We start from the raw sequence: 26,608 nt of genomic DNA, 5'->3' as shown, positions 1-26,608 counted from the left end.
GACTGAAGCGACTTAGCAGCAGCAGCAGCAGCATGAGACATCCAAACTATGCGTATGGAGCATAACACGTGTGTGTGTGTGTGTGTGTATGAAGAGTGGCGTCCTTTTGAATATCCATGAAGACACAAATAGATAGTATGCATATATACACGTGGGGCTTCCCTGGTAGTTCAGCTGGTAAAGAATCCGCCTGCAATGCAGGAGGCCTCGGTTCAACTTCTGGGTTGGGAAGATCCGCTGGAGAAGGGACAGGCTACCCACTCCAGTATTCTTGGGCTTCCCTGGTGGCACAGACAGTAAAGAATCCACCCGCAATGCAGGAGATCTGGGTTCGATCGCTGGGTTGGGAAGATCCCCTGGAGGAGGGCGTGGCAACCCACTCCAGTATTCTTTCCTGGAGAATCCCATGGACAGAGGAGCCTGTGGGCTACAGTCCACAGGGTCACAAAGAGTCGGACACAACTGAGCAACTAAGCACAGCACAAAAACACACATACGTGTGTATGCCTGCCATCTCTTGCTTCATTCCTTTAAATGAAGCCTCATTTAGGAGTAGTCGCAGCAGAGGACACTGTCACTAACTCGCTGACACCTGGTCAGGGTGCCCGCCTTCGGCACTGCCAGCCTTTGGCACTGGATCACTGTCTGTAGTGAGGCTGTTCTGTGCGTGGGGGGAGGTTTGGCAGCATCCCCGTCTCCATGCACTGGAGGAGACTGGAGCCACCCCACCCCCCAGCCCCAGTGTCTGAGACGTTTCCAGACATTTCTCCGGTGAGAACTCCTGCTCCAGATCTCGTAGGATCATTCCCAGGCCCCAGGGTCCCCATCAGTCAACTTGGGAGATCTGACCCTCCCAGGATGACCATCTAGGAGGTCATACCATTCAGAAGCCACATGACGACCATGCTTGTCACTGGGTGTGCACGTGGAAACGTGTTCTGAGGAGCAAGCGCTCCATTCGTACTGCATACGTGCCAAGTCGCTTCAGCGGGGCCCAACTCTTTTCGACCCTATAGACTGTAGCCCACCAGGCTCCTCTGTCCATGGGGATTCTCCAGGCAAGAATACTGGAGTGGGTTGCCATGCCCTCCTCCAGGGAATCTTCCCCACCCAGGGATCAAACCCAGGTCTCTTATGCCTCCTGCATTGGCAGGCGGGTTCTTTACCTCCGCACTGCCCTGGGAAGCCCAAATTTGTACCACACATTTGCTTATGGAACCTACCCCATCCCAGGTACCAAATACCAGAAGACAAACCACACTACTGCTCCAAGAAAACCCAATGTGGATTTAGGGCAGCTCAGGTCGTTACTGGCTTTATCCACACGGCTGTGTTTAGCAGGGGGAAGCTTTGGAAATGATGTGGCTGAAACCCCTGCCCTTCTTTCCTGCAGGAATCCTCACCGTAAATAGAGCGAATGAGCTTCTGAGCACCTGCGTGCCGGGCAGCTTTCTGATCCGGGTCAACGAGAAGGTCAAGGGCTACACCTTGTCCTACCAGTCCGAGGACGGCTGCAAACACTTCCTCATAGATGCCTCCTCGGACTCATACAGCTTCCTGGGTGTGGACCAGCTGCAGCACTCCAGCCTGGCCGAGCTGGTGGAGTACCACAAGGTGAGGGCCTGCGCACGCTTCATTCGCTCGGCGATGGGTGTCCTGCAGCTGCCCTGACGGTGAAAGGCAGCTGCTCGGAAAAGAACGGAGACGAGCAGTGGGAGATCAGCCCCCCGCTTCGATAACTCCTCCCGATAATGGTGCTCATGCTCAATCGTGTCCTACTCTCTGTGACACTATGGACTGTAGCCCGCCAGGCTCCTCTGTCCGTGGGATTCTCCGGGCAAGAATACTGGAGTGGGTTGACATTTCTTCTTCCAAGGGATCTTCCCGACCCAGGGAATGAACCCACATCTCCTCCACCTCCTGCATTAGCAGGCGCATTCTTTTAACCGCTGAGCCATGTGGGTAACCTTCCCAATAACAAGGATTGTTAATTGCATTTCCTTTATCACTGAACCTGGTCCCTCCTCATATACTCAGGGAGAACCCAGTGGGGCAGAGAATGCACGAGATGATGCAAAATCTGTGCAGTCCGATTACATCTGAGAACACTTTTTCTTAAGTATAGCTGATTTACAGTGTTGTGCTAATTACTGCTGTACAGCAGAGTAATTCCATTATATATGTACACACAGACACATTCTTTTTTAAAAATACATTCTTTTCCATATGAGAACACCCTTAAGTGAGAGCACAAGCCTGGGAAGGAGGGAGACCACGGGGCAGCTTGTGGACAAAAAATCTCTCTTTCAGGGTTGCCTAAGCCAAGAAAGCTTAGTGTAAAGCGAGGGGAGACCAGAAGCTGTGTGCTCCGGCAAGGCATGAAGGGCTTCTTATGAAAGTGTCCTGTAAATAAGACGTGGGAGCCTGGGCTGATGCCCCTGCTGCTCTCGGGGGGCTGCAGCCTGACCTGTACTGTCTCCCTCACAGGAGGAGCCCATCACCTCCCTGGGGAAGGAGCTCCTTCTGTACCCCTGCGGTCAGCAGCGAGAGCCGCCTGACTACCTGGAGCTGTTTGAGTGACAGCCCTGCAGCCAGCAGACCCCGAGGCACACACATGAGAAGCCACGGCGAGCCGACCCCGACCAAGTGAAAGGACCCTTGAGGTCCCATGAAGATCTCTGCATGCATGCTGGAGTTTCACGCCAAGAGGGAATCACCTCCTCCATGCCATACATGCTCCAGCAGTAAAGGGAGACGAACCCGCAATTCCACAGCTCCTAACACGAAGGCCACGACACTGACGACATGTGAAACAGACCAAGAAACCGGTACCTCGTAGGAATTAAGCGCGAGCGAAATCTCTTTGGTCGTGTCCGACTCTGTGCGACCCCATGGACTGTAGCCCACCAGGCTCCTCTGTCCATGGGGTTCTCCAGGCGAGGATACTGGAGTGGGTTGCCATGCTCTCCTCCAGGGGATCTTCCCGATCCGGGGATCAAACCCACATCTCTTACATCTTCGACATCAGCAAGCGTGTTCTTTACCACTAGCGCCACGTGGGAAGCTGGTCGGAATAAAGGGACACCTCAAAACCAGACTCTCCCACGGCCTCACGGGAAGGTCTCAGGCTCCTGTTCAGGTGAGGTTCAGGTGGCATTGGGGGCTGAGCCGACCACTCCCACCCACCTCACTGGGCGTGTGGCAGACAGGGTGAGGGACACACAGGGAGCACGAGCTGGAGATGGGGTGAACTGAATGCAGCATTTGAAGGTGTCAGAAGAGGGGCTTCACATGGACAGAAATACTCTGGGCGAGGGCAGGAGGCAAGGGACCGTGTGTGAGGTGGTTTCCCAGCTCTTGGGGAGCAGGCAGGGCTCCACCCAGGACAGAGAAGGGGGAAGCCCCACACGTGACTGGTGTTGGCAGACGGAGCAGGGCATTTGAGGAAGCGCCATGGCACCGCATGTCCTGGGATGAGACCCCCGCACCCTGCACCTGAACCTGACCTTATTTGAAAACAGGGTCTCTGGGGCTGAGGTCAGACCAGATGAGGGTGGGCCCAGGGCCGACGGCTGGTGTTCTGACAAGGAGGGGGGCTCTGGAAGCGGAGGCACACGAGGCAGAGTCGTGAGTGAGGAGCTGCAAACCCGGGGACACGGGGGCCCGCAGGGCGGCTGGAGCCCCCCCTCCCCAGGGCCCTGGGCGCACCTCAGCTTCAGACTCCTAGCCTCCAGAACTATGATGCAATAAATGTCCCTTTTCATAAGCCACTGAGTTTATGGTAATTTATTACGGGAGAGCCCCAGGAAACGAATACAGACGTTTACGTCGTCACAGACGCTGACACGCACTGTGTACCCGTGGTCACTATTCAGCATGCCCGCCTCCTAACAAAGGGAGAGCGGGATAACCCAGGGGATAACCTCCCCTGGCAATTCTGGCAGATGTACTGGGTCAGGCGCCTCCTGCCCCACTGAGCCCATCCCAGCCTCCAGCAGCTCCTGGATGAGCCCCAGCGAGATCGTCCCGGGAGAGGGGGCCCTGACTGATAACTCCGGGCCTGACTCTTGGGGCAGCTGTTCTCACTGTTCAGCCTGCCCATCTCCTAACGAAGGGAAAGCAGGAGATAACCTCCCCTGGCAATTCCGGCAGATGTACTGGGTCAGGCGTCTCCTGCCCCACTGAGCCTACCCGAGCCTCCAGCGGCTTCTGGATGAGCCCTAGCAAGATCGTCCTGGGAGAGGGGGCCCTGACTGGTACTCTGGGCCTGACTCCTGGGGCAGCTGTTCTAAAGGAGGCGTAGGGCTGCAGCAGTCTGTCTGTGAGGGTGTTGGTCATGCAAAACACACCTTGACTGTGTATAGTCAGAGAAGGGGGTGGGGTACATGTGTGTGTGTGAGTATGTACAGGTGTATGTGTGCTGTAATGAGACAGTTTTTAAACAGATTATTGTTAAGTGTTGCTTAAAATGTCCCATGTGGATTCTGTTGTCTGAGAGGTCGTGTCTCTCAGCTTTCATGTCTAATGGTAGTTTTGCAGTCATGACATCACAGAACTGCAGAGACACACAAAGGCCAGGGGTCAGAAACTCCCGTTCCCATCTCTTTCCACCATTAGCTATGTGACCTCAGACAGGTCCCTCTATCTATCTGAACCTCAGTTTTTCACTTCTAATAAAACAAGGTAGGATAACCAGGTCCTTATTTATTTTTACCCAGCTCTGAAATCTCGGAGTTCTGAAATGAAGAGAAAAATATCCTATATTCTAATTATGAAGACAGATAAGATGTTGGCATCACCCTCTGCTGACAGTTATTTTGGAGGAAGTAAGGAAGTTGTATCCAGAAGCTACCACACTGAGTGGCATCCCACTACACACACATACATGTACCCCACCCTCTTCTCACCCCACCATCCCGCTGGAGGAAGACTTGGAAAATAGAGGATGACTGACTGAGCGAACTTGCTATCAGCAGGGGGGTGGATTTGAGTTCATAATCTTACCCTGTTGGCTACTGATACTCAGAACAAGAAACTGTCCAGTGTTTGAGGATAATACGGTCAAGAGTAACGCTTGTTATTCTAAGGGGGAATGTTTTACATAATTCGGCCACTGTTTACAACTCGGTGGGGTTGGAGAAGCCTGAATTCTCATCTCAGCTCTGCGGTTAGACTCCATCTCCCAGTGTCTGAGCCTGGTTGTGGCTGAAGGCCAGGATGTCCACGCCGGCCTCGTCTCGCCCTCCCGCGGCCTCAGTCCAGCCAGCGCCCCCACCTGCCTGCCAAGGCTTCCTGGTCTGGGAGCCTCCCCAGGCCCTGCAACCACCCACCTCGGAGGGACTGTGCCAAATACCGCTCCCTGACGCGTCACTCAGCCCTCCCCCTGGGAGATCCTGGGTCTCCTGCCACCCCAGACCCTCCTCTGCCGCTCCCCCTGCCCCTCCCCCTGCCAGCCCCGGCACCCTCAGCGAACTTCCAGCAAGCCGAGGAGGCTGCACCAGAGTCTCTCTGCCCATCAGCATTGCCAGGAGGCCAAGCGACATGAAGAAGTAAGTGTCAGTAGGCTCAAACCTCACGCCAAGAAGAGGAAAACAGGGACACAGAGGAATCCAGAGAAACCAGGGCCCGGCCTGGTCACTCAGGAGCATTTGTACCCCAAACTGCCCTTCTGAGCTAACGCTTTGGAACTGACCATCCTGTCAGTAGAGGGTCATGGCTGCTGTGGCACCAGGGCTGTTTTTAGATTGAAAACAATTTTTGTCTATTTTTTTGCAATTGCGGCCTCTGCGGAGGCAGCTTCCTTCACGCACACGCATCCTAACACAGCTTACAGCCTCACACACGCACCCAGGACTCCTGCCCCTGGCACACAGGGAGGACACGCAGTGATGTGCAGGGCGTGCTCAGAGGCGTCTCCAAGGGGCCTCTTGCTTTCATTCTGTCAAGAACTTGGTAAAGGTTTTCCTTCCAGACTGCACTGCACAAGGCTTTTGTTTCAGAACCTAGTTCAGTCCAGTTCAGTCACTCAGTCGTGTCTGACTCTTTGTGACCCCGTGGACCACAGCATGCCAGGAACCTAAGTTTTCTACAATTGTATCTTTAAACCCTTCCGTTTGAATTGCGTGTCCCCACCCTGAGGAGGAACTGTGCATCTCGCTTTTGATGTCCATCCCTTGCTTCTACGGTTATAATCTCCTCCTCACTGTTCGCCCATCTCTAACCCCTTCCTTGTATTTCAGGAGAACTGCCCACTCTTTCCCTCTCACTCACAGACTACATGCTCTGCAGTGTGAATTCTGCTCGTGGGCAGCCTTTAGCATGGATGTTAGTACTTCCGTTCCCACTCCACTGGCTCTGCCTTTTCATCCCCCTGTTCAGGGAGCTTTAGACGCCCTGCTGCTGCCCCAGACTGAAAGCCACCAGAAGGCCTCAATGGTAAAGCTGCCCTCTTGTTTGTGGGTGGTGAAAACACATTATTTGGTAAGGAGGCAGCCTGATACAGCAGAAAGCCCAGCAGGTCTGGGTTTGGATCCTGGCTACTTCTTTAACCAACAGTGTGGAATCTTCAGCTTCATGTCTGAAACAGGAGTTTCTAAAGTCACACTGGGGGGTTCTAAGGCTTAGAAAAGAAATGTGTAAAGTGCATGGACCACGTATAATGTGTGAAGCCCTCCACAATGGCAGTCATTCGGTGGGTCCTGCATCCAGAATCCACCTCCCCCTTTATCAGCTCAGCTCAGACAATCAGCAGGCTGTGTACCCTAATGGCCCATCCAATTTCTGGGATGAATTGAGGGGGAAAGGGGATCTTAAGGAGAGGGATCTGATGAGGAATCATAGAATGTACCAGCCAGTTGACTTGCAGAGAAATGGCTTGGTTAGTTTGGGTTTGAAAGGGAATTCTCTGCTGCCTCATTTTTTACATCCCCCAAGTGAGCAATCACCTAGCTTTTACCCCAAAGCTGGCTCTTGACAAGCGGATTCAGCTGTAATATAGTTTGATATCAGGGAGTGTATGCCTCTAGCTTTGTTCCTCAGTTTCAAGATTGCTTTGGCTATTTGGTGTTTTTTTGTTTGTTTGTTTGCCTTTTGAAAAATACCATTGGGATTTTGATAGGGATTACACTGACTCTGTAGATTGCCTTGGGTAATAGGGACATTTTAGCAACATTAATTCTTCAGTCCATGGACACAGACTGTATTTACATTTATTTATGTCCTCTTCAATGTCTTTCATTAATGTCTTATAGTTTCCAATATACAGGTGTTTCATGTCCTTGGTTAAATTTATTCCTAGGTGTTTTACTCTTTTTGATACAATTGTAAATAGGATTGTTTTCTTAATTTCTCTGATAGTTTTCTGGTAGTTTCTTAATCTCTCTTAAGATAGTTATTAGTGTATAAAACAACTGACTTCTGTATGCTAACTTTGCACCCTGCAACTTTACTAAATCCGTTTATTAGTTCTAACAGTTATTTTGGTGGAATATCTAGGGTTTATATATAGTACTATGTCATCCGAAAATGGCAGTTTTGCTTTTTCCTTTCACATTTGGGTTCCTTTCCTTATTGTTTTAAGACTTCCAATACTATGCTGTGTAAAAGTGGCAAAAGTGGGCATCATTGCCTTTTTCCTGATCTCAGAGGAAATGCTTTCAGCTTTTCATCACTGAGTATGATATTAGCTATGGGCTTATCATATATGGCCTTTATTATATTGAGGTATAGTCCCTCTATATCCACTTTGCCGATAGTTTTTATCATAAATGGGATGTTAAATTTTGTCAGATGCTTTTTTTATAGCTATTGAGTTGACTATATGATTTTTATCCTCCTTTTTGTTAATATGGTGTATCACTTTGAATGATTTGCAGATACTGAAGCATCCTTGCATCCCTGGAATAAGTTCCATTCGGTCACAGTGTATGATCTTTTTAATGTACTGTTGAATTTGATTTACTAATATTTTGTTGAGGATTTTTGCATCTAATGTTCATCGGGCATATTGGCCTGTGTGTGTGTGTGTGTGTGTGTGTGTGTGTGTGTGTGTTCAGTCGCTTCAGTCGTGAACACCTCTTTGTGACCCTATGGACTGTAGCCCACCAGACTCCTCTGTCCATGAGATTCTCCAGGCAAGAATGCTGGAGTGGGTTGCCATGCCCTCCTTCAGGGGGTCTTCCCGACCCAGCGGTTGAACACCTCTCCTGCTGTGCAGGCAGACTCTCTATCACTGGGGAAACCATACTGACCTGTAACTTTTTTTTGTGGCATTCTTGTCTTGTGTTGGTATCAGGGTAATGCTGACCTTGTAAAATGTGTTCAGAAGAGCTCCCCTTTCTTCTGTTTTTTCAAAATTCAAAAAGGATTGGTATTAATTCTTCTTTGGATATTTGGTAGAATTCACTGGTGAATCCATTTGGTCCTGGATTTTTGTCTGTTGGGAGGTTTTGATTACTGACTCAATCTCTGTTAATCACCCTGTTCAAATGTTCTGTTTCATCATGAATCAGTTTTGGTAGGTTATATGTTTCTAGGAATCTATTTATTTCTTCTGTATTGCCCAGTTTGTTGGCACATAATTATTCACAGTAGTCTCTTGTGATCCTCTGTATTTTAACCTATCAGTTGTAATTTCTCCTCTTTCATTTCTGATTTTATCTGAGTCCTCTCTTCTTCCTGGAGAGGCTAGCTATGGTTTGTCTATTTTGTTGATTTTTCCATAAGCCAGCTCTTAATGTGACTGACCTTTTCTATTGTCTTTTTTTTCTTTTGGTCTCTTTCATTTATTTCCATTCTGATCTTTGTTATTTCCTTCTTTTTACTAACCTTAAACTTCATCCTTCTTTTTCTAGTTCCTTGAGGTGTAAAGTGTGGCTGCTATTTTGAGGCTTTTCTTGTTTCTTGAGGTGAGCATTTATTGCTATGAACTTCTTTCTTTGAACCACCTTTACTGCACCCCATAAATTTTAGTATCTTACACCTCTGCTTTTGTCTCAAAATATTTTTTAAATCTCTCTTTTGATTTCTTCTTTGGCCCAGCAGTTATTCAGTAGTATGCTGCTTAATTGCCACATATTTGTGATTTTCCAGTTCTCTTCATTTAATTGATTTCTAGTTTCATACTTTTGTCATCAGAAAAGATCCTTTATATGATTTCAACCCTCGTAAATTTATCAAGAAAAAGGTTTAGTGGGGTTTGTCTTTAATTTCCATTTATTTTTCTCATTCTTTTCAAATGAGGTTAGCCATCCCAGCCGGAGAGGTGAGGTCAGCTGTCGTAGATCCGTAAACCCTGGAGCTGGAGGTGGTTTAGGCAGGGGGTCAGTCGTGAGGTTAGAGGCTGTGGGATTCACGACGGAGGCAGGGAGGTGCTGGCAGCGCTGTACTCTGCTGGTTTCAGGCCAATGTGTCTGACCCTCAGGTAGGTGCAGAGTAAGCCCAGTTCATCCAGTGTCCCCACCCCCACTCAGGTTCTGTCTGCGTGCAGCACCTGCAGGACATCCGCACAGACAACCACCAGCTAAAAAGGCACCTGCTGCGTCTTAGGCAGAGGTCATGAAGGTGGCCCGGCCCTCTCTGAACGTCTGGGTGACGACAGAGGCTGAGACAGCCCGAGGCATCACAGCATCAAGTCATCCCCCCAGCCCCTCCCCTCGGAAGAGCAGCGAGGCAGACAGCTGGGCACACGGCTGGCTACTTCAGAGGGCGTGTGCAGAGGATCAGTAATGCCGAGATGTTCGAAGGCACCTCAGCTGACTGAGAGAAAATTTTCTGTGTTGAAAAAACCACTGCCCAAACCCCCCAACCAACTGGCACAGGCCTGAGCTTTTGGCAGCAACAGCAAAGCACCAAGTCCTGGCAGGAGAAACAGCTTTGAATTCAAGTATAAAGCTAATCAAAATAAGTACCGCACATATGACGCATCCTGCCAGCTATTTGATGTTAGGAGTAAAACACACCCACTCTTTTAGGAACCGCCCAAGGGCTTCCCAGGTGGCGCTAGTGGTAAAGAATCCGCCTGCCAATGCGGGAGACAGACCTGGGCTCGATCCCTGCATCAGGAAGGTCCCCTGGCGGAGGAGATGGCCACCCACCCTGGTATTCTTGCCTGGAAAATGCCAGGGACACAGGAGCCTGGCGGGCCACAGTCCATGGGGTCACAAAGAGTCAGACACGACTGAAGCAACTTAGCACACAAGGGCACTCTCTCTGATCAGCCATCCTCAGAAACAATGTCAAATCTTTTCCAAAAAGCAAGAATTCCCACCCCGCCTCCCCTCCAACTCAAGGCCAGCTTTAACACCTTGCGGGCCTACTGGACAACCAGTTTCTGAGGCCTCCAACCCATCCAGTGATGGCCCAGAGCTGGAGGGGGCAGTGGCCGCCTGCTCAGTGTCCCTGGGCCACCAGTGACCAGTCTCCATCCACTTCCAGGGGAATCCTCAGGTGGGGCTGGAGGCCAGGAGCTGGTCCTGGGAGGAAACACGGGGCCACTCTCTAGTAGGGCCTCCGGGTCAGCTCCCAGCCAATTCTGGGCCTCGGTTTTCTGTACCTGGAAAACGGAAGTAATGAAACGAGCTGCTTTAGACAGTTGTCCTTTAGACAGGTGCCCAGCTATGCTTCAAAAACCTCTATGCCTCTGCCGAGCGGGTCACCAACTCCAAATTCCTGAGCACAGAATTTTAGGAAGAAACTATTCATTGTATTTTACACTCCTAGTAACCCATCTTCAGATGGACCGAAATGGTTTTCAGAACGACAAAAATAAAAGGCAACACTGCATGCGTGATGGTCTCATGACGTCTCCTGTGAGACCCACTGTCTGCTTACACCCAAGAGGGCGGGGTGTGCTGGGAAGAACAGCAGACACAGTTGTGAATGTGGAACTGGTATAGGACACGAAAGCCTGCTACGTGTGTGACTGTGAAAGTTGCTCAGTTGTGTCCCACACTTTTCAACCTCAAGGACTGTAGCCTGTCTGGCTCCTCCGTCCATGGGATTCTCCAGGCAAGAATACTGGAGTGGAGTGCCATTTCATGACGTGTCCTAATTCCCCAGGCAGTCCTATGATACAAATGTGATTTCATCCATGACCCTGAATGAGGAAACTGGGGTGGAGACTGTCAGCTTTAAGATCATACGGGCTGGAAGTGAAAGGCCTGAATTTGAATCCAGGTGCGTGGCTGGGAAAGTCTGGATACTGATCGCCATGCTGAACTGAAACAGCAAGTATGGCGCATCCTACCTAAGCAGCTTGCACAAAAGCAGCTCCCATGGAGACCAGCAGAGGACCGTCTCTGGCTGCTGTGTCTTTCGCTTACGAGAAGAGGGAGGGGCTGTGCTGGTGATGGTTCTCACGAGGATGGTCCACACGTGGCTGATGCATGGGACCTCAGGTTCTACCAGGGACCCTGCTCCAGCAAGGGGACCAAGGCCTGTTCCTGAGAAATTTACATAGAGTCAGGACAGGCGGACGGGGCAAGGAGGCAGCGTTGGAAGGGACTCCAGACGAGCCCAAGCCTCAGTGCTTCCCTGGCAGCCTTCTTCCTCCTTAGAAGACACTGGTCATCACTGCCAGCCTCTGCTGTCTGAGGCTGAGTGCTGAGTCCCTGACCATCGTGCTCCAGTGGGGGCATCAACAACCCTGCTTTTATAAATAAGTGTCTTGGGCAGGGAGCTGGGGAGGGTCCTGCTACAGACTGAATGTGCCCACAAGATTCCCAGGTTGAAGCCCTGATGAGATGGTATTTGGAGGTGGAGCCTTTGGGAGGTGCTAGGTCATAAGGGTGGAGCCTCCCAACGGGATTAGTGTCCTTTTAAGAACAGGAAGGGAAGCCAGCCTTCTGTCTGCCCTCGAACACATGAAGACACATGAAAAGTCCTCACTGGACACGTGGTCTGCCGGTGCCTTGACCATGGACTTTTCAGCTTCCAGAACTTTGGGACATCAACGTTGGGTGACAAAACCACCCTGCCTGTGGTGTGTGTTACAGCCCCAGCTAAGACAGACCCCTCCTGCATGTGCTTAACGAGGCTTCTTGCCTCTTGATAACACCCTTTACCTAACTAAGCTTTAAAAAGAAAATGAGAGTCACTCAGTCGTGTCCGACTCTTTACGACCCCATGGACTACAGAGTCCATGGAATTTTCCAGGCCAGAATACTGGAGTGGGTAGCCTTTCCCTTCTCCAGGGGATCTTCCCAACCCAGGCATCGAACCCAGGTCTCCTGCATTGCAGGCGGATTCTTTACCAGCTGAGCCACAAGAGAAGCTTTAAAAAGAGGGATATATATGTATATATTTGACTTTGCTGTCTCTTCTCTTAGGGCTTGCCTGGTGGCTCAGACGGTAAAGAATCTGCCAGCAATGTGAGAGACCCATGGAGAATCCTATGGACAGAGGAGCCTGGCAGGCTACAGTCCATGGGGTTGCAAAGAGTTCTACACAACTGAGCAACTAACACACTTCATCCACCCTCAGCATCTTTCAAAATCCAATTCTCAACGTCTGCCTCAGGCACCTGTGCTGTGCCATTCAAATCTGCACAAATGGCTGGTCACCCATGGACTCTGGCCTGGAGGCCCCGCTGGGGGATACTCAGGTCACAGGCAGACACACACGCTCCCGCTGCCAGCCTGAAGAGCAGCCTCTGGACCTGGAGGAAGACAGGCTGGAGGGGGCAGGGTCGGCCCCACCAAGCCCGAGACCCACTGGGGAGACAGACCTGGGCCTGAGTCTCCTCCAGGAGCACTGTGTGTGTGGAAATAAGAGGGCCCTTGGAAACCACTCCTCAACTTCTAATCAAAAATGACGAGCAGGGCTTCCCGGTGGCTCAGCGGTAAAGAATCTGCCTGCCAATGCAGGAGACACGTCTCCTGATCTGGGCAGATCCCACGTGCCACAGGGCAGTTAAGCCCAAGCACCGCAACGACTGAGCCTATGCTCCAGAGCCCGGGAGCTGCAACTACTGGAGCCCAAGCACCCGAGAGCCCGTGCTCTGCAACGAGACGCCAGCACAAGGAGAAGCCATGCACCTAGAGAGGAGACCCCGCAGACCACAACTAGAGAAGCCCGAGCAGCAACCAAGACCCAGCATAGCCAAAACTAAACAGAGAAAAAAAATTTTTAAAAAGAACACGCAGATTGTATTAACTTCCAGGTTTTCCACCAAGGTTCTCCCCTCCTGCTAGATCAGTGCCTCCAAGGGGTCACCTGGAGGTAACATGAGAATGTTAAGAGGTCCCCGGAGTGAGAGGTGCTTCTGCGATGGTGGGAGGAGGGGTGAGGGATGCTGAGTACACAGGACATCCACTGTCAGGGAATGACCTCCCCCGAAACGCCGCAGAGCCAAGGGGAGCTGGTTGACACTCAGGAAACCCATCTCCAGAAACTAAAGACCTGGTGTTCTGACTTCAAGAAGAAATTGTATCCACAAATCACATTTTATTAGCTGTCCAATGCCGCCTTCCATTCACGTCCTGGGTTTTAATTGGATTTTATGAACTACCAGTACAAATCAGTACAATGCATTTTGGTTTTTTTTACCCACCTGTTGGGGGCCAGAGTGAGATACTCCGCCCGTGGCAAAGGTCATGAGGAAGGAGGCTCGACATACGCAAAGGCGGGATCGAGCCTCAGGAGTCCCCCTGGAAATCCTCGAGCATCTACCCCCATAACCAGAGCCTGCCTACTTTACTACTTTGTGCTCTCACCTACACCTCTGACTTTACGGGGGGCTGTCCCCCACCACCTCTTTCGGAAAAGGAGTTAACTTAGAGCTCCAGTTAATAATAATTCCTGGGCGTGATAAGAGTGTTTTAACCTACAAACTCCTCTGAAGGTTCTCTGGCCTGCCTGACAGGCTTTTCCGGCCACATGTGATTGCTCACAGCCTCCCAACCGTGAGAGGCACGAGATGCTTTAAACCTTCTAAACACAGGTTCCTTAGAAAACTTAGAAAACTATTAGTATAAGTATAGTGGGCTGATTAGAAATTGTATTGGTGAAGGCTTTTTCATTTGTTGAGCCAATGTTTGTTGCTAAGTCTCCATATCCCCTGCCCTTACACACATTAATGAATATATAGAAGAAATAAGTATTAACCTTTGATATTAATCACGTTAGACATTAGGCTAAGTAAATTCTTTTCTTAACTAAAACCCACTACACCCTCACCCTATAGGAATGTAACTTTATTTGGGTGGTGTCTGTTTTAAGAATAATCACCCCTGGAGAAATAAGTGTTCTGGTTGACTGACTGTTGTCACAAGGAGAGGGTCGTAAATTGTCAGCAGGCCCCCCCTGGCCAGAAGATGATGTAACACCCCTAAGACCTCTGTATACATTTGTATGAAGCACCTGACTTTAATAAAAGTCAGGACTGCTGTCCCCACGTGACTTTTGTATAACATCTCAGTGTATAAAAACAGACTCTGGAAAATAAAGAATGGGGATCAGTTTCTCGAAATACTGGTCTCCCCATGTCTCTCTCTCTCTCACTCTGGCTGAGTCTCCATCTGGAGCGTGGAACCCACCAAGCTTACTAATTTTGCCTGGGCTTCTAAGATCCGACCGGGGAGGCCTCAGTGTCTCCTCTCCTTCGGGAGAACGGAAGGACGCCTGCGGCCTACGTAAGTGGTGCAAGCTTCTTGTCTTGAAGTTTTATTAGTCTCCCGCGTAAACCAAGCTACTCAGCCTCTTTTCTCCACTGAATTTTCCTACTGAGCATTCCTTATTCTATTACTCTTTATATGTTTAATTAATATCTAATTGAAGCTATTGTATCCTGACCCTCGCCGACGCCATCCCTGCTTCGAATACCCTGGATCAGCCGGGGCTGGACCCCAGCACACCAACAGCTTGACTGTTCTTGGAGCTTTTAAACAATGAGTTGATTGTGGGCAAACAGAAGGCAAGGCACATGAGAGATAATTAGCTTCTGTATCTGGTGCTGGCTAATAAGTAAATAATTTTCACATAAACATAGAAACCACTAAATGTTAACTGCGTTTATTTTTTTTAATAGTTGTAAAATGTAATAAAATGAGATTTTCAGAAGCATCTTGGTGACTGAGTAGAACAGCGTAATTTAAAAAACAATTAAGTCACTGCCGCTCGGCTGTGTTGGAAGATCCCACCTCACAATCGTCTGTCCCACCAGCTGCTGGCGGGTGGAGTGACCTTTCATTAAAGACGTTTCCTTGTGTTTCTTCTCGTGGAAGCCAGAAGCCAGGAAGAGCACCCTGCTTAGAAAAGAGAGCGTTTGGTTCATACAGTCTGCTTTGGTTTATTTCAACAGGTAAGAAAGTGGTCCCCAGTTCCCCTGAGGAGAAAACGTGTTTTCTGACTTTTATCACCAGTCTGAATGAGTTTGTTTCCTTCTCTGTTAAGGTAAAAAGTACATTTTCTATTCCCACCAGTGTTCAGTTGCTCCACTTTGGAAATACTCTTCAGATAAAGTATCTGTATGCCCGTGTGGTCAGCAGCCCCAAGCCACGCCATCCCCTTGATGACCGTCTGCTGGCCACTCCCCACAGGATCAGCGTCTGCCATATCCCCGGCTGTGGGTCACAATCTGATGCTCTGAACTGAACCAAGGCAGCGAAAAGTATCTTCTTAGAAAATACCAAAATGTAGCTAACTTGTGCTCTCTTCATAAGGCTTGCAAATGGGTAATTAAATAAGCAGAATATAACTCATAAGCCAAAAAAAGTGCATTTTTAAATAAAATTAACAGAGATGGTTAAAACTACAACCAAAAAGATGAGTAGATTACTTCTGGTTAATATTGGGGGAGATGATACAATAGCTACGAGTTTCTTTGTTTTCTCATTTTTAGTCCATTTGGTTTTGCTTACTATATTCACAAAGATCACCATGAGTGTATCTTTGAATTTCACACGGTCTCCTTGCCGGCATCCCGATCTCTCAGCTCCCAGACCCCAGAGAAGGGCTGATCACCCCTCAGACCGGGAGGCATGTGCTGGCCTTCCATCCTAATGAACTTTTTACAAAGCTTCCCTTCCTTCATGAATATTTCAATAAGCGCAGAACAACAGCACTCACTTTGCTGTAAACACAATCACAACCTCCACGCCTTCAAGCTCACAATGAGACCGTCTCTGTTGGTCGCCGCGGTTTGGTGTGTTTGGGCTGCTTCTGCAGCCAAGTAGGGGGGCGTTTGATGCTTGTTGCATAAGCTATACAGGCAGAAAGAAACCCCCCTCGTCCGTTTTACTAACCAGTCGAATGCTTTCCTTGCCCTTTTGGGGCAATATTTTTCCTTGTTGCAAAGGCAAAAAGGAAAGAAAAAAAAATAATAAAGAGTCTCCGCACCCCTGCTTCCCTGCAGGGGCCGTTCATGACTTCTTGCTGCCCGTCTTGTGTCTCTGTCTGCGGAGGTGGGCCTCGATCTCGTGCCGGAACACCAGCATCCCCAGCTGCCCGTGGGACGCCTCGTTCATGGCCTTGGACTGCATGCACATCCGGTACTGCTCGGGCGCCAGCTCATCCTCGCAGCGTTTCTCGTGCCACAGGTGGAAGAGACCCCGCGCGGGTGCGCGCACCACCACCAGATTGCTGTGCAGGTACTTGCGGTAGAGGTGCACGTCCTCGCCGCCCCAGCCCCTGATGTCCAGGTCGAAGCCGCCTGCGGGGCAGAAGACACGGCTGAACGCGCGCCGGAGGGCCCTGGCTGGGCCCCGGCCCCACCCAGCACCAGCGCGCTCAGTAGAAGCAGCTTGGGGAGGTCTCCCCGCCCTGACCCCCCGAGCCCAGCTGGTGCGTGTCTGCCGGGGTCAGAGAACTCAGGAACCCCCCTGACGAGACCGCACCCCCCGCCTCGCCGAATCCCGGAAGCCTGGGCAGCCGCAGCTGGGCTGTCGTCATAGCAACGTGGGGGTCAGCTATGCCCGCAGCAGCCCCGACGTCCCAGCCCAAACCTCTGAACGGAAATTCGTGGGGCTCTGTCGAACGTGGCCCCCTCCTGCCCCTGCAGAGAAGAGACCAGGGAGGGCCCGGAGGTGTGAAAAATTCATGTCCTACAAAATTGCCCTCGCTCCTGCGGACTGGAGTCCCCAAAGCTGTGAGGGGCCCCCGCAAGCCGGTGAGAGGAGTCACTTTAAGAGGACTGGCCTCACAGTTCTGAAGTTTTACTTAAGACATCTTACTTCACATCACAGTGGCTCCTTCACACCTTTGTGAATGGTGACATCCCCTTGTCTATTAACTTAAAGCCACCACATCCCAGACAGAACCGGGAAGCAGTGGCCACTTGCTTGTCACTGTTCCTTGCTTCCAGAGACTTCCTGGCCTCGCATAAGAAACAGTGACTCAACACTCAGTGGCTGTGTCATTTAGCCGGATTCCCTGCAGCCCCCAGGCCACGCTGCTCTGATGGAGCCAGAAGTGGGGCGGTGGGCTTGACACACCCCTGCCTGTGAGCAGGGCCGCTGGGCAGTTGAGGAAACACGCAGGATTCTGGGTCGGGGCCCGAATTCAAGTCTTGGTTGCCACACCAGCAGCCGCTGTGCCTCTCAAGTCCAAATTCGATAAACGTACATCATCGCAGAGTCACTTTTCCTTGCACACAGAACAAGGAAACAAGAGTTTCTCAAAATGGAAATTTCCTTCAGAAAAGTTTTAAAATAGGTCATTTTTGAAAATTAGATTTACACATAATAATTTAGGCCATTTATAGAGAAATCGAAGCACACCCGTGGTGACCTGCTGGGAATCTGAGCACACTCGCCAGAGACCCTTGACTTGTGTGTTCTATTCTTTCTTACAGGGCTTAACTTCAAGACATTAGGTGGGTTTTTTTTTCTCTTTCTGTTTTCTGGCTGTGCCACACGGCATGCAGGATCTTAGTTCCCTGACCAGGGATGGAACCTGTGCCCCCTGCAGTGGAAGCTCAGCATCTTAAACACTAGACCTCCAGGAAGTCCTTTGGGCTTTTATTTAGTTAGGTGATTTCTTTGAGGGTCCTATAGTCCCTGCTGTCTACCAAACTTCCTGGAACTCCTCAGATCGACTCACTGACCTTACAAGGAGAAGCCCAAGGCCTTGGGCGAGAGGGGAGGCGGTGAAGAGAGAACAAGACTGGGGACCCCCAGGAGACGCAAAGGTGGGTGTCTCCACGTGAGGACAGGCCTCCAGGGGACCACCCAAGGTCCTGGGCCCAAGATCACGGCTCTGGCCTGTTCACTCATCCCCTGGTTGTGTACAATCCACGCCATTCCCTCTAGAGGCTGGAGAGTGGGTGCTGCCCTGGGGAGTGATGTGCTGTCTCCCAGGGGACAGGAGACCCTCAGGGCTCTCTAGCTGTGAGGTCCCTCTGCCTCTCTGAGACTTGGCCTCCAATCTACAACCTTTCCCCTCTGGGTTCTAGATGTGTGTGTGTGCGTGCATGCACATGCGTGTAGGCATCGGTGTACATATGTGTGCCCGTGTGCCCGTGTGCATGTTGACAGTGCCTGTACACTGGGAACCTGAAGTGATGTCTAGGATTTTCACAGGTTCAGCACAGAGAAACTGGGACCCTCCCAGCCCTTCCGTCCAGGGGATCCCCTCCCCGTGGAGGATGCTCTGTGCAGAGGTGCAGGGCCAAGCCCTGAGTGACTTGGTCTGGAGCCACGTTTATGCAGCGACCTCCCGGGGAGTGGCCTTCTTAGGGACCCGCACGGTCTCCATCAGGGAATGGGCTCTGGGCTCACCTATGTTGATGAAGTCGGACTGGTACTGGCACGTCATCCCGAACCCGAAATCTCTCCAGAATCCAGTCTCCTTCTTTATGACCTGCAGGGAGAGTGCCATCACTGGACGGAGGGAGATGGAGTGGACATGGGGGCAGGGGGAGCCGCTGACACAGTCACCCCCTGGTGGGGGCGTGGACGACCAGGCACAGCAACATCCCCCTCTGTCCTCAACAGGCCCGGTGACTTATGGCACCTCTCGCTGGGGTGTTTCTAGATGTAGGCTTCCACACACACACACACGTACACACAGAGACCAGTGGGGAAGGCCGGTTTGGGGCAGCACCATGGAAAAGCCATTTGTGTGTCCAGCCCAACACCGGGCTTGGGACGTTTGAAAGAAGGAGAGAGAAGGACCTGGAACTCAGCCATCCTGGCCCAGGGCGCGAACAGGACCCCTCAGGGGATGAAAAGAAAGCCCGAGTCAGCAGTGCTGGCCCAGGATGAGGACGTGGTGAGGCCAGGTCCTGGGGACACGCTCTGTCCACTCATCCATGGACTGCTTTAGTACCATCTGCTCTCCCAGTCTGAATAGTTGGGGGTGGTCCCCTCTGGGTGAGGATGCAGCTGTAAAAAGCCGGGCCAGGACCTGTGCATGTCTCACTTCAAAAGTCCATTTCCAACATACTTGTTGGAGCAGCAAGACTTCAAAGGTGTTTTTTGTTATTTGTATATGTGCGGCTGCAGTAAACCTGCAAACAGATTTGTGACTGTATTGGTTATTTTCCCAGATTCATTCTGGAAACTCACGTAGGTGCTGGGAGGAAAGGAGGCCCCCCAGCAGGGTCCCCTCCTGTCTGCAGTCTCCACCTGGGACGCCAGGCCTGGGTCCCCGCTAACTGGAAATGACACGTCCTGACCCACAAGCCCGCCGGCCAGCACATCTGCCTCAGGCAGGCCCCCTGTCCCTCTGTTTCCTCTTCTTTAATCAGGAGGTTGAGCCAAGTCGCCCCGAGGGCTCGTCCAGCCCAGCACCTAAACACTCACTCCCTACTGTGCCCACATTCCTGAGGGCTCACTCTATTCGTGGGTGAGCATCCTTGCTTCAGTCGTGTGCCACTCTTTGTGACCCCATGGACTGTAGCCCACCAGGCTCCTCTGTCCATGGGATTCTCCAGAAGAATACTGGAGTGGGTTGTGATGCCCCTCCAGGGGACCTTCCAAACCCAGGATAAAACACACTTGTCCTGGGACTCCTGCATTGCAGACGGATTCCGTACTGTTGAGCCACCAGGGAAGCTTCACTCTATCCACTGCACAGGCTAGACTACACTCAACAAATGGCCTGCAGAAGCTGTGATGGACCTAACATTCCCTTTACTCTGTAACCAACGAGACCACCTTATTCCACTGCAACCTAAACACACAGAGGTCATCGGCACTCCACCTGGCATGAACCAGACCAAGGAGAAGGAGGGCCAGGAGGGGGCCTGTGTCCTCCCAGCTCGACTCCAGAACAAAGGCCCGCTGCAGAATAAGCCCCCAGCAACAATAATAATTTATTAGTATCAGCTGGAGAGAGTTCACAGGGCAGGAAAGCCTAGGAAAATCTCCACCGCGTCCCTTTTTAAAAATGGCTTCTGCTCCCCCCCGGCGGTGGCAGGGACACTGTTTCTCCCGAAGCTGATGGCTCCTGTCCTTTCTGGCGGTGGGGACAAGACCTGGGTAAAAACGCAGTGAGAGAGTCGCCCCAGCACCCCAACTTCAAACGTGTGGCGGAGGCCTCCCTGGAATTTGAGAGAAAGCCCCAAGTGGGGAAAACAAGGGCCAGCGCTGGGGAAGAAAGCGGGATTACGGAGGTGGCCAGCCAGGACCCACTGAGTGGATGCAGAGCCCGGCAAGGTGTGACCCTCACCTGGGGACAGTGGGACAGAGGAAGGTGACCTGTGCGCGGGGAATGAGGACACACACACTTCTCAACACGGGCTCTGAAGCCCACAGGCCACGGAAAGCTGGTATCGGAAGCGCATGTGGACATTCAGCCCTTCGTGGGGACGGACCTGGTGGTGCCCTCAGCAGGTACCGTCGGGGTACGCTGAGGGCGTACAGATGGGCCCGTACAGACGGGCACGCTGAGGGTGTACAGACATGCCCGTACAGACGGGCACGCTGGCCGAGTCCACACCCTTCAACTGGAGCCTGAGGGGCCTCGAGTGTGCGTCAGACCACAGCCCGGCCCCATCCAAGCCCTGTAGTGGGTTAGCTCCCGCCGCCCCGAGGCCATCAGAATAAAACCTGTGGGAAACTCCAGGGCCCACAGAGGCCCCGGGTGATCTGCTCCTGCCTGCCCTGCCCGTCTTGGGTCCCCGTGAATGTGCCAGGCTCACAGGCCTCCAAAGGCTGGAGACCCGCTGGACACCACCCAGCCAGGGTCGCCCACCACGGGGACTCTGCTGAGAGCGGTCACGCTGACCCCCCGCCAGCGTCAGCTCCCACCTGGCGTCCCATGGGCCGGTTTACATTTTCCCTGAAACACCATGGCTCCCGGAAGCGCTCCTGCTGATGGGCTGTTTCGGTCTGCCGTCCACACCCACCCACCACCACTGGCGAACACAGGCTCCGGGTCTCCTTCACGGCTAGACCTGCAGCCCCCCAAACACAGTGCACAGGCGCCGGCCCTCAGTCACTCCTCTGCCAGAGATGGAGAGCACCCAGCCGCCGGAGACAGGCGCAGCTCCGGTAGGGAATGCTTAGCCGCGAGGAGCTCGGCCCAAGGCCTAGGCATCCACCGAGAAGACCCCCAGAACTGTGAGATCTGGACCCACAGATAGAAAGGCTTCCGCCTTCCTAGGCTCAGAACAGATGGCTCGACTTCTTAGAACCTCTGCCCTCGGCTCCCGGACAGGGCAGAGCGACACACACGGGCGATGTCCACCACGTCAGAGGAGGAGGAGACTGCAGACGACGGTGATGCCGTAAGGGGAGCATCGCCCGGCCGGGATGGCACCCGTTTCCGGCGCCCTGCTCATCACAAGGCCGCCTGCCCCTCCGCCAGCCCCGTCTCCACGCCCCGAGCCCAGCAGGCACCGCCCGTGCCGGCCACACCCCGCGGGATGGTGGTCACGTGACGGGAGTGATGACTTCCGATCAGGACCGAATGCCAAGCACAGATCAGCCTCTCCCCACAGATGCAGGAAGGCGGCTCCCCACAGTCACGCAGGAAGCATGCTCGGTCAGAAGGTAAACAACTACAAATACTCAGGCAGAATATTTCCTCTACGTCAGAGACAGGCTCCCCAGAACCAAGGCTGCTGCATCTGGCCGGCCTCATGTCACCGGAAACCCCACAGGCCCGGGGTCTGCAGGCCTGCCTCTCTCCTGGCCAGTGCTCCACTGACGTCCTGGGATGCTCCATAAACACCTTCCGGGAAGGGCCTGCCCCGGGCCAGGCATCACGCAGTGAGCAGCGGACACCCTGGTCTGTGGGTCCCGGGGCCAGGCTGCCCCTCATCCTGCAGTAGGAGGGAGTCCCCAACCTGTGCCCCAGCATGGAGACTTCTGAACAAGTGGCACCCAGCCCTGAGCTGCAAGGTTCTCCCTGTGATGTGAGCGGGACAGTCCTTTTCACAGGACCACGCAGGCAGAGAATGCCAGCTGCCCCAAGGCCACAGACACAGCATGCGTTAGTGGGACTCTCGGTTCTCAGGGAGAGTCTGCTAGTGGAACAAAGGAAGACAGACCAGAGGGACGGCCCAGGCCCAGTTATCAGTTCTTAGAAGTTTAAACAAATTCAGGCCAGTGGCAACGTCCTCTTTGTACGAAAGGAGAGAGAAGGGTCTAAGCGGAGAGAGCTGAGGCTGGGCCTGCACACCAGGCATCGTGGCCTCAGTGCTGGAGAGATGGCCCTGGGGGGCGGGGGCAGGCAGCTCGGGAGACCCCGGACAGGGCTGCCACCTGGCAGAGCAGTGGGCCAGTGGCAAACTCCTCTTTGGACAAAAGGAGAGAGAAGGGTCTAAGCAGAGAGAGCTGAGGCCGGGCCTGCACACTAGGTGCATGCTGACCACTCGTCAGACAGTGGGGGGCAGGGCCACGTGGCAGAGGGAGCAGCCAGGCATCGTGGCCTCAGTGCTGGAGAGGAGATGGCCCTGGGCGGGGGGCGGGGCGGGCAGCTCGGGAGACCCCGGGCAGGGCTGCCCGCCTGGCAGAGCAGCGGGTCACACCCGGGTGCCAGGGTCTGCAGACAACTCCTCTGTGATCAGTCTGAGGGTCAGATTGTGGAGGCCAGTTCACCCCCAAAGGAATCAGGGGTCAGGGCTGTGCTGGTGTGGCCAGGACCAGCAAAGAACTCTCTCCTCAGCTCTGTTTCGAGACGTCAGAGGGCGCCCAAACCAGGCCCCGTGGGAGGACTGACGTCTGGAAGACAGGCAGCTCCTTCTCCCTTCACAGATGGGGCTTTGAACACCTCATTTGGAGCACACCACAGGGCCTGTGGGATTTTAGTTCCCTGACCAGGGATCCAGCCCGTGTCCCCTGCATTGGAAGCGCAGAATCTTAACCACCGGACCATCAGCAAAGTCCTCAAAGATTTCTTTTTTTTAATAGAATTAATCTGTGTTTTGGAATTTCATCTCTGGCCTAAGGTGACAGAGAGACTGGAGCGTAAGGAGAGAGGATTTCTGACAGCTTCTTGCCTGGGGCCTCAGCAGGAACTGACAAGGCTCAAACCAGGAAAGGGGATGTCTGAAATTAGCAATTATTTAAATTAGAGTTATTCCTTTCTTGGAAGGCTGTTTCTACACTAGAGCATCAGCAAGGCTCGTCTCAGGTTTAAAACTCAATAGGTCAAACAATAGTATGAAATCCCGTGATTTCACTTAATGCTGATTACCAACTGTACTCAAACGTACAGAAAGAAGTAACCTGGACACAAAAGAAGTCCCCTTAAATTTGGTTTCTCGCCTTTGTCTGCAGGCAAATGTTATCAGATGTCATCCAATGTCAGAGGCAACAGCCAGAAGTGATAAGTGGTACCCAAGTCACATCAGCAGGGCTGCCGGCAAAGCCTGCCTCTTGTCTGGACGTGGCCGTCACCTGTCACAGCCGAGTTCTGCATCTGAGCTTTGCCTTCCCCTTGATACTGACGTGTTCCAGTGAAGGCTCTCGAGAATTTATTAATAAGTATGTGTCGGATGTTTCAAGACTGAGCCAAAATGAACCCCTGGCAGGAAGTCTTTCCTAATTCGCCCACCTCCAATCACCACCTTTTATTTTACCTGCTCTCTGCACCCACACGTCCTCTCTCCACCATATTAACTTCTGGGGTTGGATGTTCTCCTCTGACATTTCCCTTCTATTTCGGTTCTCACCTAGATCTCAAGCAAAACTGTTTCCATCACACTAGGTAAGTGAATCCCGGTATTGACCTGAGCTCTAGCTGGCTGTGTGACCCAGGCTGAGTCTAGGAGAAAGAATGAAGGTCTCAGGTGGACTTGAATGTGAGAGGCCTCGGAGCTGTGGACACAGCAATCTGAGTTCTGCTTCTGACCTGACCACTTATCCTGAGGATCCGAGAAACTGGTTTGACCAGATTCTCCGGCTTCCCTACAGGAACAGCAACAAAAGGATGAAACTTTTAAACTGTTCAATGAAATGAATTCCCTTCAAGCAAGTAAGGCCTTGATTTGAAGCTGAACCATGAAGCCCATTCAACATCAAACGCAAAGCAGTACTTTGTTTAAAATCAGAGGAACTAATACTGAACGGTTGAAAGAAAATAAACCTGGAATTCGATTCCCACTGGAGCCCTATGAGAAGCTAAGAACTCTATGGAAAGGAAGTGTGAAATTTCTCTGTCTCAACAGGGGCGGTTATCACCCCTAAGTAGGTAAACTTGGTTCTTGGGGAGTGAAGAGCTCTCACAGTGTTGATGTGCAAAGCACCTGCATATATACACAGCACGCAGAGTCGGACAAAGAAGCTGCGATATTCAAACTTCCCTGGGGGAAGAGAGGATGATGGTCAGGCTCCAACTGGGGCAGGGTGCAGAATCACCCTTGTCCAGCCTGCAGCAGCCCAAGCTGGAACTTTCTGGAAAAGGTAATTATATATCAGCTGCCAGAGAAGAACAGGAAGGGGACCCAGGATGCGGGGTGGGGGGGGTGGCGGGGATGGGAGAGAACAGGTTTTCCTACATCTGGAAGCTTCAACACAGAATTGGCCCTCCTAAAGAATTTCTTAGAACACGTGTTCAATGAAATCAGCTTCCGTTCCCACTGCAGGAAAGCACTGGGGAGTCCAGCACTTCTCAGGGTCACAGGGAAGCTTCTGTTCTCCAGCGTTGAGAGGTGACAGGACGCGGCTTTACCTCCACAAGAGATAGGGCTCTCAAGGCAGTGGCCCCCGCCCGCAGCCTGAGCCGGCATCGGCTTTAGACAAGCCCCCTGGTCTCTGCAGACGATGGCAACCGGGTGACAACAACCCTGGGGGGCGTGCCTTCCAGCGACACGGGGACCCTCTGCTGCCTTCACCCATCTTTCTGAAACCTACACTGTTTCTCTGCTTAAAGGACCAAAGAAGACATCTCAGCTTAAGGAGCGCCTGGGTGCTGTGTCTACCATCACCTGTGCACCAGGATCTCAGCACAGAGTCCCTCCCACACTCCTGTGAAAGCCACCTGGCTGGTGACACTTCCGATGCCAATGGAACGGTAAGTGGAAGCAGTGATCTGGCCCCGCGTCCCTAACTCACTGTGTGCCCGGGGGGTCAGCCACCTCTTTCTAACTTTCATGTTCTGCCTGTCCAATCGGAGCCTGAATCTCAGCTTTCTTACCTCGCAGCGCTTTGCAATAATAAAGGAAAATGTGCTTCATCCATAATACAATGATACTGGTTTCCAAAATGCCAGAAGAAAGCTATAAAGGTGTGAAACTACCTTTCTGTAAGGTATTGCTCCTGTTTACTTCCCACTTTTAAATACTGCAAGTACTTTTTAATGGATGAGGTGCTGGAGGAAAGGCCAGAAAATCTGCCAAACTTACAAATTACTTAAGGAAGCAACCCTCAGATTTCCACTCACCTCCACTCGTGGCCAGGTGCCCCTGGGAACGACAGCCATGAAACAGAGCACCCCCCACCCAGGCCCCAAGGGGAGCACTCACCAGCTGCTGCTCCAAAGCAGGGATTGCATCATGATGGCCGTATATTATGCCTGGATTGTACTGACTGAAAAGGACGGGATAAAACACCTTCTTCCCTGCACATCAGAAAACAAACATTCACTTAAAGGGACAGATAAAGCTATTAGGCTTATTCACTTATATTCAACCCTCGGACACACCCCTGGCGTCTGCATGCATGTCCCTGTTTCTCTTCACTAGACCCTGACAGATCTTAGAACTGCAGCAGGTAGACCAGATGGACAGACTTGGATTCCTGACTTCCCAGAATGGGGGTGATGCTCTGAGGGCTGATGGCCAGTGGCTCCAGCATTGGACACCACCAGTGGGAATGGGTGTGAATGAAGGTCTCAATGCCCCCTGCCCAGCTAGATCTTAACCCTTTAACTACTGGCTCTCGGGGCAGTTGGCCAGGGTGACCTCAGGCAGCAGGAACAGACTCAGGGAGCCCAGGGTGGCTGCTCTTTATCCACTGACACAGAAGCATTTCAGGTTTTTTAACAACCAACACAGCCATTCCAGTGGCTAGCAGTTGAGTGTCAGCCTTGCCACTGACTCCCAGGCTTTGAGAACAGTTTTTGGGTCGTGGGTTCTTTCTGCTCGGGGCCCCTCCTGCCCTGGGGGCTGCGCACAGACACGCCCTCCCTGTGGTTTCAGCCCACGTCCTCCCCACCACACTTGCTCCTGGTTATCCCCTGAAGCTGACCTCCCAGGAGAGAACAGAAAAGGGGTTGTGGACAC

General features: G+C 52.1%; 2 protein-coding genes across 24 annotated transcripts in view; one reads left to right on the top strand and one right to left on the bottom strand.

Moving 5' to 3' along the window:
- The window catches only part of SH2D4A (SH2 domain containing 4A), a 75,322-nt gene extending 59,779 nt beyond the window's left edge, over positions 1-15,543 (top strand). For 3 of the 7 annotated variants that reach the window (XM_086380539.1, XM_086380537.1, XM_086380544.1), the window contains 2 exons: positions 1,394-1,614; positions 2,488-3,766. In XM_086380539.1, the coding sequence (XP_086236665.1) occupies positions 1,394-1,614; positions 2,488-2,580 (314 nt within the window). In that variant the 3' untranslated portion in view covers positions 2,581-3,766. Of the gene's footprint in view, positions 1-1,393; positions 1,615-2,487; positions 3,767-4,718; positions 5,550-12,326 lie in introns of those variants that run through there. The other 4 variants (XR_015156248.1, XR_015156249.1, XR_015156250.1 and 1 more) reach the window with 4 other exon arrangements.
- The window catches only part of CSGALNACT1 (chondroitin sulfate N-acetylgalactosaminyltransferase 1), a 339,147-nt gene continuing 327,532 nt past the window's right edge, over positions 14,994-26,608 (bottom strand). For all 17 annotated transcript variants that reach the window (XM_086380519.1, XM_086380533.1, XM_086380521.1 and 14 more), the window contains 3 exons: positions 25,850-25,944; positions 18,714-18,795; positions 14,994-16,648 (listed from right to left, as the gene is read on the bottom strand). In XM_086380519.1, the coding sequence (XP_086236645.1) occupies positions 16,359-16,648; positions 18,714-18,795; positions 25,850-25,944 (467 nt within the window). In that variant the 3' untranslated portion in view covers positions 14,994-16,358. The remainder of the gene's footprint in view (positions 16,649-18,713; positions 18,796-25,849; positions 25,945-26,608) is intronic.

The sequence above is a fragment of the Bos grunniens genome, chromosome 27, assembly GCF_055505025.1.
Source record: "Bos grunniens cultivar Pamir isolate PY7600 chromosome 27, Bosgru_T2T1.0, whole genome shotgun sequence".
Lineage (NCBI taxonomy): Eukaryota > Metazoa > Chordata > Mammalia > Artiodactyla > Bovidae > Bos > Bos grunniens.
This window is presented reverse-complemented; position numbering and strand designations above follow the sequence as displayed.